The following is a 12,516-nucleotide window of genomic DNA, read 5'->3' on the forward strand; positions in this document are numbered from 1 at the left end:
GTATTATAATACACTCTTCAATGTACCATAATATATATTATAATCACACTTTTCAAACTATTTTGGCCCACGTATCATAATCATGCATCTCATTCATTCTCAATTATATTCTTTTTTCTCTTTCGTATATCATACTTTCGAAATCAATCAACACTTCAATTATTCATATGAATTTACCCAATTTGAACACAAATAAGCTATCAAATTATATCTATACTTATTGCATCATACCAATCTAACATAGAAAACTATCACGCAATATCACACTATACCATCAGTATAATATGCCAATTTAATACAGAGATTATCATACAATATCACACCATACAATCAGTACAATATGCCGAAGGTCGGACACCTTCGGACTCAATCCAATTCATACAATCTCAGTATGGTCTTCTACCCTAAAGTTCAATATTTTGTTTCCAATTCATACCATATATATATATCCTTGATGAATGAATGATTGCATAAAGATTTATCGCCAACCCTCATCAAAGTATGTATAAATTTTGTGTAGCCTAGAATGCAAGCCTAGGTTGTCTCCGATGACTTTAGTTGAAAATGTGCATTAAATATGTTACAAACATTCACTATGAAAGCAATTAAAAAGGGAAGGTTTGTTTGATTTCCAGATTCAATGTAAAAAGCAAGTAATGAAATTATAAAATTCAATCAATAAGATGTATCAATCCTTAGTTCATTCACGTGATTCTATCCCTATTCATCTCAACATTTAACACTCTTCCTCTTCCTTTGAATTAGATTAATTCAACAAGTGAGAATCAACCTTAAAATTTCACACGAATTTAAGCAAATTCAATGGACTCCAACCCCTTTTCCCAAGATTACGCAACTTTAGAAATTAACTTAGAATTAAGCAAACCAAGTTAAGAATCTCATTAAAACGAATTAGGGTAATTAAGTAATGTCCCCCTCATTCAACCATTAATTCAATTCAAAGGATTTAAGAACAAGAAATTCATGAAGAAAAAGGAATTATATTAACATTCATAACCCAGAAATTCAAGAATCCAAGTGAACCCAAGATTACGCTCAGTATTGTACTAGTTTGGCCCTTGCTATAGTTATCACTATGGATTTTGGAGTAGCTACACGCAGACCTATTGCAATCTAGGGTTGCTATAGTGTCCACTATCACTTCTGAAAATGATCACTTTGGTCTGCACTCTTGATCTAGCTTGTTGTAGGGTCCACTATCACTCTTGAAAGTGACCACTTTTAACTCAAATTTTCTCAAAGGCTAAAAATCCATGGAATAAGTCTAGAAATTCCTGCACAATTATTCAAATGATCAAAATTGTAAATTATATCTATGTAAATCAATGTAAATCAACCAAAAATTAAGAAACATATGATAATTGACCTAAATGGATTTTTTTTATCTTATTTACACTTTCTATGTTTGCTTTTTCTATTAAAGAACACTAAAAAGACTAGTAAAAATTTAATAAAATATGGATTCATCACAACCCCAAACTTAAACTTTTGCTTATCCTCAAGCAAATTAAAATTCAAGAGAGTTGCATGTAAAAGGGTTGGATTTATCCAAAAAAATTTCTCAAAATTTTCATTCCAATATTAGACTAATTGGCACTTTCAATGTTTCCAAAATCATGGATTCATTTAACAAAGAAATCACACTCATATCAATTATTTTCATGCAAAATCCCACTAACCTGAAGCAAAAGTTCCAACAATGTTTCAAACAATTCACATAATGCAAACAAATTATCTAGCTCATAAGGTGGTGTTTCGCTCTTCACTCATCAATGTTTCAGACTAAGTGTTTTCCCTCAATTCATGTATTTTGCCTCACCTTACCATATGCTTGCCCATATTTTCAATCTCCTTTGCCTAGATACAAAGAACCACCTATCATGAGGGCTTTATTGGTCACAAATGGGGTTAGGTTAGGTTCAAATTTGATTAAGGAGAGACAAAAGCTCAAGTGAGTTTTCAAAAGAAGGGAGTTCTTTGAGTGAATGAACACAACTAGAATGGAATGCATTAAAATGATGTAGCTTAAGAGGTTCAAGGATTCTTTCACCATGTTTTTCATTTACTTGCCTTATGTGGGAATCTTTCCAACTCAAGGCCCTTGCTTTATTTATATATTTTTCTTTTTCATTCATTCATCATCATTTTTTTATGAACTTTGACAATCATTCTCTTCTTCAAATTCAAACTTATTTTTTACATGTATTATTAACATATATGATGTTCACCACTCCAAACTTAAGATTTTGCTTGTCCTCAAGCAACTACAATGATAATCAGCACCTCAAATTTAGTTTCTTGCATTCACTCTTGATGCAACTCAAAAGAAATACTTCTTTTAAGATAAGGAAATTAATTTAGCAGATTAAGTTTAGCAAAAATGATAAGTATCTGCAAAGAAAGACTCAATCATCTAGATAAAAAATTGCACAATGCATATTCAATTAAGACACAGGGCAATACAAAAATACATGTAAAGTGTGATATCCATGTCGCACTAGTATCAAAAGTTACTAGATTTCTCATAAAAACATGCAGTTTAGAGAGCAACCTAGGTCATCTCTCACAAGAATGCAAATGCACATTGTTTTAATATCAATTATGCAAAAAAAGTTATATGTTTGGGGAGTTTTGTGACTAATTACAGAGAATTAAAAGTAGAAAATTAAATTGCAGAGAATGAAACGTAAATTGCAATGCAAGTAATCAATCAAACAAAAATTGCGAATGGAAATCGAGATCTAGAACACACAAAAACACAAACGTAAATTGATTAAACCGAATTTGCTTAAATCTCTTTTGCACAACAAATCAATTAATCAATCGCTTGATATATGATCAAGAAAGAGAGGTATAATTCGAATCGAATTATACTTCCTATACAATTGCAAAACGTAAGATCAGAAAACAAACTCGAAGCAATCATAAACATCTTGAACAAGTGCGATCTAGACTTTGGCAACATAATTGAGGAAGAAACGTGGAAGGAAACATTTTGAGATTGCAGAATCTTAAACGCCTTTCAATTGAAAATGCAGAGGATGATAAACTCAAATTGTAAAAGTGCAAGAGAAGAAGAATAGGTAAAAAAAATGAGAGTTTATTGGAAGCGGGAAAGTTACAAAATCTGAAAAACAAAAAAAATGAATTAAAGGTGCTTCGAAATCAGCCCCTGACCTCTATAAATACTAGTCCTAAAAGAATAAAAGTAAATGGGTCAGGGTGGGCTGAAAATAAATACAACCAAAACCGGAAAAAATACAAGCAATACAAAATCAAAACAAAATTCAAACTAAAAGTATAAACTTCTAAAATTCATAGAAAATAACTCTAAAATCCAAACAGCACGATCCATGTGTCCAAATTGAAGCCCCGAAAGTAAGGAATCTAATGCAAAAAGAATCAGCCAAAAAGGATATCTACACATATTTTTTATTTAAAATTTAGGATGTTACAAAGTGCTACGTGAACTTGCAAGAGATGGTGTTGGTGATATTTTTGTTGATGCTAAGATTGAGGATAATAGATTCCATTTTTCATTTAGAAAATATGTTTCTATATTTCAGCACAACAAACTTTTTTGTAAGTTGATCATGTTATTAAATATATTTTAGCATGTTGTGTATGTTAATGTTATATTATATGATGGATGAATGACCCATACATAATTTCCTTGTGTGATAGGTTTTGGCTACAACATTATGTGGTGAAGGTTTGCCTAAGAAGGTAGAAAAAGCTCTTACTTCAACATAGAAATGAGAGTTTATTTGAAGTAGAAATGTATTAGATTGGAAGGCTAAAGCTATCTGCCTATTTGAAGTTTGGATGCGTCATTTTTACATACCATGTCGCATCAATGCTGGACATGTCAGATTTGGCATGAAGAACAACAACAATAGAATTATGCATGCTAAAGTTATTTGTTAGTTAGAGCATTTTGTACATAGTGATACTGAGATTTTTGCATAGCACTGAATTATAAAATTATATGTACACAGTGGAATTTTTGTGTAATCATATGTTTGTATAATTATTTTGAATGTGTTAATATGACATTCATAAAATGATACGAGTAGCTTACAAAACATTTGAGCATACAAACATATGGAGATTATGTAAAACTACCTAGCACCCTTTTCTACATCTATAGGTATCTTCAACTCTGCCTCAACCAAATATGGTAATCGCTTTGTGGTCCTTAACTCAATTTAGTACACATTTGTACATTTGTTGTCGAAACCCTTCGCTTGAACACACAAATTGTTGCCACACAAATCTCCATTCTTATTTTTCACCACATTTCACGCAAAACCCATTCATTTTTCTGCATTCATTATAGAATTTATAACCTTCATTAACAAGAACAAATTCCATTATCTCAATCCCACTGCTACATAAATCAAACAAATTCATGTATCAATCATTTTGCATATCAACTTCATTTAAATTTTCCTTTTCCTCACCAACATTGCATTCCTCAACAAAAGCCTGAAACAAATAATTATAAAACACATGTTAGTTCATGCAAATAGAATATAATAAGGTTATGCACTTATATATGTAAACCTACACTACCTCTTCGTTTCCATCATTATTTCCACCCGAATCCATCTTAAAATATTTCTCTTTTAATGGGTGTTATTCACCTACCCCTACCTCTTTGTCGTCCTATTCTCCTTCCTCTTTCTAATTGAAATTATGTTAGCCTTCATCTTTAACTAAGTCTTTCACATTTTCTTTGCAAAAAGGCTTCAATTGTGCTTCCTCTCTTAGCAAGGGTTCATTTTCGGCTAGGTTAGCATCTTGCTATTCATCACAAATATGAAATCTTAGCACTTTTAACAATTAACCATATTACTCTATGAAAATAGATGATAATACCCAAGATAGTCACTTGGTTATAAATGTGAGTTTTACACTTTATCCTTTTGAAGTAAACTTTATTAACACATACCAATTGATGACAAAGACTTGAAGACATTAGAAGGACTTCAAGGACCAATGACAAGGACAGGGCAAAGAGAATAAATGGAGACTTAGAAAAGATTGTTGTTATTCTAATTGAAAGAGAACTTAATTTGGAGTTAGAAATGTCCAATATTGTCAATTACATATGCTTAGAGAATTTGGACTCTAATGAGTTTCATTAGGATTTAATTATTATATTTAGTTTATTTATTTTAATATTAGTCATTACTTATTTTAAGTTTTTATTTAGAATAAAATCTTGTTATTTTATTTAGTTTATTTGAATTTAGGCTTGTTAGTATAAGAGGCCCGTTAGGGTTTGTGTTAGTATTGGTTTATAAGTATTAGGCATATATAAGCTCTTATAAATACACTTTTAATTTGTTTTTAAATACAATTTAAGATTGAACACCCTTGTGAGAGCGTGTGACTCTAGGTTCTTGGGTGAACCGATTTTCTTTGATCTTATCAAGAGACCAAGACTCTTGTGACGACTGTTTCTTAACTTATCAATCTTGTGATTGTGGCGTCATTTTCCATCTCTATTTTATTTTTCCTTTTTATTATTTTTCTTCTTATTTCAATTCCTATTTGTGCCCTAATAATTTTATTTTTATTGTGTGAAATCCAATTTAAGATCGTTTAATTTGGCGACACGGTTTGTGGTTGTCATCACACTGTTACTTCCAATTCTTAACTTTTTCATCGATCAATCTTAACCATTAATTTTATATCTAAAAATATCAAATACTCACGCTTAATTCCACTTTGCTTATTGAAAATAATTGCTTTCTTTAAATTTCACTTCTACAACAAGTGTGAGGATATTAGAATCCACCTTTTTTATGATGGATAGTAGAAACTTTTGAATAAGACTAATATTCTAGAACTAACAACAATATAAAAAAATAAAGAAAAGATACATTTGTGAAAGATGATGAAAAAAATAAACTATAAACGAAATAAATTTATATGGGAGAAAATAAATATTTTTATTATTGATAATAAATATTTTATTATCTTATTAGATTATATTAAAGAGATAAATTTTTAAAATTAAAAAATCAAATTATTAAAAGATAAAAACTTAAATTAAAATCAAGATAAAATGTAGAAATAAATAAATAAATAAATATTAAATAAAAAAGACATTACATGACATAATAAAAATAAAATTAATTCCTATAAAATTTTAAAAATATTTTAATTATTTGTACTATTTAAGAATAATAATAGTAAAAATAATTTAAAAAAATTATCTTATATAAAATATAAAATGATTCCCCCTATTTATTTATATTTCTAGTAGAGTATAAACTATTAATATAATAATTAAACAAGTTAACAATTAATATTAATCAGCTATAACTTGTATTGATATCGTTAATAAGAACTTTGTTAATCAGAAAGGTAGAAAAATACATGTTTTTTAATGTATGTTTTATTGTTTTATTTAATCTATTTAAATTATAATATATATATATATATAGTACAATTAATCAAATATCAATTTTATAATATAAAAATGTGAAAATAAAAGTATAAATTTATCTGTATTATTTTTTATCTAATAAATATATTTATAAATTTATAATTACAAAACATTTAAAGAAATTGAAAAAAATATTAAAAAAGTTAGACAGAGTTTATATATATATATATATATATATATAGAGAGAGAGAGAGATTGGAAATCCTCCCTCTAAATTTTTTTCTTATTTTTATTCTATTTTTTTAATTTAATTTTTTAAAGAGAGAGAAAAAATAATTTTATACCGATAAAACCTAGAGAAATAAATTGGACAAAAAAATTATTAAAAATAAAAATGTTTTGAGAATGAAAAGAAATTAAAATAAAAATAAATAATTTTAAGCATAAAAAATTAGAGAGAGAATTTACTATGAAATAAAATGAAAAATATAATTTACATAAAAAAAAAGAACAACAAAGAGAAAAATTTAAAAAGAAAATGTAAAGTGTGAAAAAATATTTTAGAGACACAAAAAATTTAGAGAAAGAAAATTTGAGAGAGAATTTTTTTAAAACATTAAAATTTAGAAAAATAAATTTAAAGAGGGAAAGCAAAAATTTAGTGACACATAAACAATTTATTAAAAGAAAAAGAGTAAAAATAAGGAGAAAAGAAAAATTTAATAAAAAATAAAGTTAAGTGATTCTCAATTAGGAATGAAAATATGTGAGGCTATTTTACGAGAATTTACTATTTAATTTTTTTTAAAACCTAGCTTATTTTGACTAATTTAAGTAATATGTTTAATTTATACTTTTTAAAAGTCTTGATTAATTAAATAGGCATATTAGAATAGCCTATTTAAAACTCATAAAATTTATAATAATATATTAAATAATTTTATATAAAATTATAATATAATATTATATTAAAAAATTAAATTTTAAATTAAATAAAATCTCAAAGTAGAAACATTTATTTTTTTGTTAAAGTTAAAGAATATCTTTTATATATACCCTTTAAAAGAAAAAATCTTATTTACTGTTATATACTTATTTATAATATATGTAACTTTTTCTTATTATTAGGTTAACATAATGTCTTTTTCAATTGAGAATAATAAATAATTTTGTCTATTCGTAATCGTATTGCACTTATATATGTGAATGGTCAATTATCATTGAATTTAATTAATAATTTATTTATAAAAAAATTTAATAACCTATTGAATATTACAATATAAAATAGACTATTAAAAAGATTAATAAATCAAAGTAAACTTTTAGAAGAGTTAATTTAGATTTAATAAAAGCCTATATAGACAATAAATTAAAATTTTATTTCAAAATTATTAAATAAATAAAATTTATTTATATAAAATATAACCTAATTTAATTTATTTTCATCCCTATTCTCAATGTATCAATAAGCCTAGCACATGAAGTGGAGCTAACCCATAAGATGAGTTTAGTTGAATTATTTGAATAATAATATATCTTTTAAAAATTTTAAATCATGGTTGGCCCAAGCTCACAGGGTTTGGTGGGCTTGTTAGAGTTATGAGCTTTTATACGTGTGAGCCTTTAGCATCAGTAGGGGTTGGAATAAATGGGCAATTAAAGAGGTTTAGGTAAATAATGGGAGGATGAGAGTTTTGGTCAGCATAGCATGAGCTTAAAATGACGTAGCCCAATACTCGATGTAAAAGAAGAAACTCTACTGGCCCAAAATCTACCCAAACCCAACACAGAAGCCGGGATCCAGTTTGTTGCTCCAAAACCCTAAATACATCAACACTGCTTTACTTGTTTGGCTGCTCAAGTCTCAGCGAAGAGCTCCTTCACTCGCCGCGTTTTTCCGAGTTCCTTCGCTTTCAAGACTCGGTAAGATCTTCTTCCATAACTCAAACCGGATCCGCAAGCCTTTGCTCTTTAGATTAGTATTCTATTATCGTTATTTTATTCTACTGCTTTCATTCAGCTTTTCATTATTGATTAACCGATGCGTCTTCTATGCAATTTCATTATCGACAATGTTACGGTTCTATTAATTGAATGTAGAAAATGTTTGGGGTATGCACAACACTGCTTTTATATTTATTATGATTATTTTTTGTACTAGTTACTATGGTGAGGGTTAGTGTCTTGAACGATGCTCTCAAGAGCATGTACAATGCTGAGAAACGTGGGAAGCGACAGGTTATGATCCGGCCATCCTCGAAGGTGATCATAAAGTTTCTTTTGGTGATGCAGAAGCATGGTACTTCTCAACATCCTTTTCCCCCCCTTTGATTGAATATAATGAAAACTTGTTTTAGTGTTACGATTTAACATGCTATGGTTCTTTGAAGGGTACATTGGGGAGTTTGAGTATGTGGATGACCACAGGGCTGGCAAAATAGTGGTTGAATTGAATGGCAGGTTGAACAAGTGTGGGGTTATAAGCCCCCGCTTTGATGTTGGTGTCAAGGAGATTGAAGGTTGGACAGCAAGGCTTCTGCCCTCAAGACAAGTAAGCCAAAGCATGCTTTACATGTTTTCATGAAACTTATGAGGTTGATTTCTGGGGCGTCTTCTGTGTTGTAAAAGAATATAAACTGGTCAATGAAATAGGCATAGCAAGTTCTTTGAAATTTGAATCCTAACACCCCCAACTTTGTTTTTGTTATGGACCATCCTCACGTTTACATTAAACTATGAAGGCCACCAGTGATTAACATCTGCACTGCCACCAGTTCCTGTCCTTCCTCTTTTTCACTAGGTTTCAGCACTTTGGCTTTGTGCTTTTCATGTAGTAATAAATGGTGTTATTGTTTTTGTCAATGTTATGAATAGCGGATGGTGGGTCATGGCAGAAATCCCAAAAACTGCCATAGAATTATGGCGGCCGCCATGGCAGGTTATGGCGGAATTATGGTGGCTATAATAAATATATAAAAAATATTATATAGATAATAAGAAATTATAGAAAAAAATTAACTCAAGACAAAAGTAGCTTTACCCATAATTCAATACAAAATAAACATTTCTTAATTTTTTGTTATGTTATCTTTTTTTTATTTATCTTTTCTTCCGCTATTCTGTTTAGGGTTCCAATAAATATTTACTTTTCTTTTCTGTCCAAGAGTTTTTAGGGTTTTATAAGGGTAAAAAGACTTTTTCCTTTTAAAAAATTTTAGCTTTCCCTTTTTGCCCTATGTTTTAAGCTTTTTTAAGGGTAAAATAAAATAGTCTTATCACACTACTTCCCTAACTCTTTTTTCTTTCTTCACTTCTGTTTGAGCTATCTTCTCCAATATCCATCTCTTTCTCTCGTTTAGTGGGCAGTCTCTGTCTTTGGTTTGGGGTGGCTCCCTTCCCTCATTTGGAGGACTAGTTGCTGGAAATAGAAGTTGAAGTTGCCGGAGATAGAGGTGAGGTCGCCGGAAATGGAGATAGAACTGCACCAAAACAGAAACCCAAGGAGCTCAGGACAAAGAGATCTCAGAGAGAGAGAGAGTGAATCTGTATTGAGAGCAGAGAGAAAAGAGATGAGCAGAGAGGAAAGTGAGATTGCAGAGAGAGAGAGTGAGATCGCAAAGTAAGGGAGAGTGAGATCGCAAAGAAAGGGAGAGTGAGATCGTAAGGAGAAGAGAGGGGAAAACCTGGATTTAGGGTTGGATATTTGAACCGGGTTGGGTTAGGTCTGGCCCAAAATTGCAGAAAAACCCTATTTTCAACATAAGAAAATGCCATATCCACCGTTACTGCCATGCTCAAAACGGCCGCCATGGCGCTGCCATGCATTTCCGCCACACCACACCATAGTTGTAACTGCCTCCGTCGAAAGCGCCACACCATTCCGCCATAGCGCCACCTTAACCGATTTTTAACAACACCGGTTTGTGCCCATTTTTAGTTTCATCAATTTTGTCGTTCAACCCTATCTAGTCTTCCATGCTTCCATATAATTTCCCTGTCATTGAATAGCAATGAGTATAAAATGAAGGTGAGAAAAGATGCCTACAAAATTTGGAGAATGTTTAGTTTGTGCTTGTTTGAAAAGCTGAAGAAGTTGCTTACCAAGAAGTTCTTTGTGTGACCATAGCTCTGAATTTAACCTTTACCTTCTGAACTGAAGTTCATATTGAACTGAGGTTGATAGGGCTTGAATACCTAGCCTAGCGAGACCAGATAAATTTTTACCTAATGCACATTAATTCAATATGTTGTTCGTGGTTAGGAACCCTTTTTATTGGGGAAAATTATTCACTTGAGTCTTCCTGGTTCTATAATTACAATTGCTTTTTACGGGTTTTCTCATTCTTAATCTAAAATAAGGAAACATTTCTGTAGTACTGTAGTAATATTGTTGTGTCTGGATCAGCAAGCTGCCTTATTTCTGTTTTTCTTTTCATACGGTTGCCTGTTGTATTCTTATAGGTTTAATAGGTTGTGGTCAAAATTATGTTGCTTTGATAAAGTGACGATCTATTTGTCATCTTGATGCAAAATTGCTATCCTATGAATTATTAAACTTTATGTATTCCGTTATTCTGATGCACATGGTTTCTCCTGTTTGCCCCTAAACTTGTGTTGCACGAAATCATGCAGTTTGGGTATATTGTCTTGACAACCTCTGCTGGTATCATGGATCATGAAGAGGCTCGGAGAAAGAATGTGGGTGGTAAAGTGTTGGGTTTCTTCTACTAGGCTAGTTATTATTTGTTCTGAGGTTCGCACTGATTTCCGTTTTAGATCCTCAACGGTTTTGATGGACCAATGTGCTGGTTGCTAGCACTATCAAGTTATAGAGAGCAAGAGCTTTTTCTTTTTTAATTCGTGTTTTATTGTTTGTATAAACCGCTTGGTCACTCGTCTTTATTTCTTTACGAAAATATGTTGGCTGATTCTGTTTAACGGGTATGAATTTTACTGAAATGTCCGACTGTTAGTTGTTTATAGGCAAGAGTCTTTGTTGATTGGATTGGATTGGTTTTAACAAAATGACACCTCTTCCGATCATAAAACTATAGTGTGCTTTGATTTATATTCATTTGAAAAAAAAGTAAATCTAATTTGGTCCGATCAAAAACATTTTGAATTGAATTGGATAAATTGGTTTTTAAAATTTCATTTTAATTTGGTTAAAATGTGATGAACACAATATTTTACTATTTTTTACATTATTTTTAAATATACTTAATTATTTTACGTAAAATTGATATAAAATATGATATTCAAGAGTAATGTTTAATTAATCTAAAAATATAAACTTATGATTATTTAAATAACTTATGATTGTTTAAATAATTAAAAATGTCTAAAAAAATTAAGAGATATAAATTAAAAATAAAATAATGAGAAATAGCAAAATGTTATAATTTTATTGATATATAATTTTACAAGTACAATAGAGTTGTTAATTTTATTTTTATGTTCAGTTTGGATTGAAGTGAAGTAGAATTTCTAAAATGGTACACATTATTTAGTAAAAAGTTAAATTCTTGTGATCTATTATAATAGGTAGGGATGTCAAATGCATGTATCTAAATGACCTATATTTGTTAGATTAAACAAATATTCGTTAGATTAAATGGGTACTTGCGGGACCTTCCATGAGTTTTTATAATTCTTTATTAAAAGTACATTATAATTTATTTATTTATTACCATTCATATAACACAAAAGAAAATTAAATCATTCACATGATATTAAAAGAGTAGTTAAAGTTATTAATGTTAAGAGTTTCGTTACTTTTTATGTATATATAAGGGATAGTTTTGTAATTTTAATTTGTCAACGGTATTTGCAGACATGTATCTCACTACTCGAACGTTCCGTTTAATTAACATCTAAATCTAATCCAATAAGTATTCGCGGGTGTGAAATTTTTCCCCATTCCTAATAATATGGATCATAATTAAGTTTATGCTATAAACTTCTAAACTTTAATATAATAAGATATATTAAAAAAAACAGACTATTTGTAACATTTTAATTTTTCAACTGTATTTTCTTATTTTTAAAATGAAAGGATTTTTTGACAATATATATATATATATATATATATATAT

General features: G+C 29.5%; 1 protein-coding gene across 1 annotated transcript; it reads left to right on the forward strand.

The window, feature by feature from the left end:
• Positions 1–8,587: 8,587 nt before the first annotated feature.
• Positions 8,588–11,152, forward strand: LOC113869617 (40S ribosomal protein S15a-1). The gene is made up of 3 exons (XM_027506043.1): positions 8,588–8,720; positions 8,812–8,972; positions 11,054–11,152. Exons 1-3 carry the CDS (start codon positions 8,588–8,590, stop codon positions 11,150–11,152), a joined length of 393 nt encoding a protein of 130 aa, XP_027361844.1.
• The last annotated feature ends 1,364 nt before the right edge of the window (positions 11,153–12,516 follow it).

Source organism: Abrus precatorius, unplaced genomic scaffold (assembly GCF_003935025.1).
Source record: "Abrus precatorius isolate BTA unplaced genomic scaffold, Abrus_2018 Scaffold6, whole genome shotgun sequence".
In the NCBI taxonomy this organism is placed as follows: Eukaryota; Viridiplantae; Streptophyta; class Magnoliopsida; order Fabales; family Fabaceae; genus Abrus; species Abrus precatorius.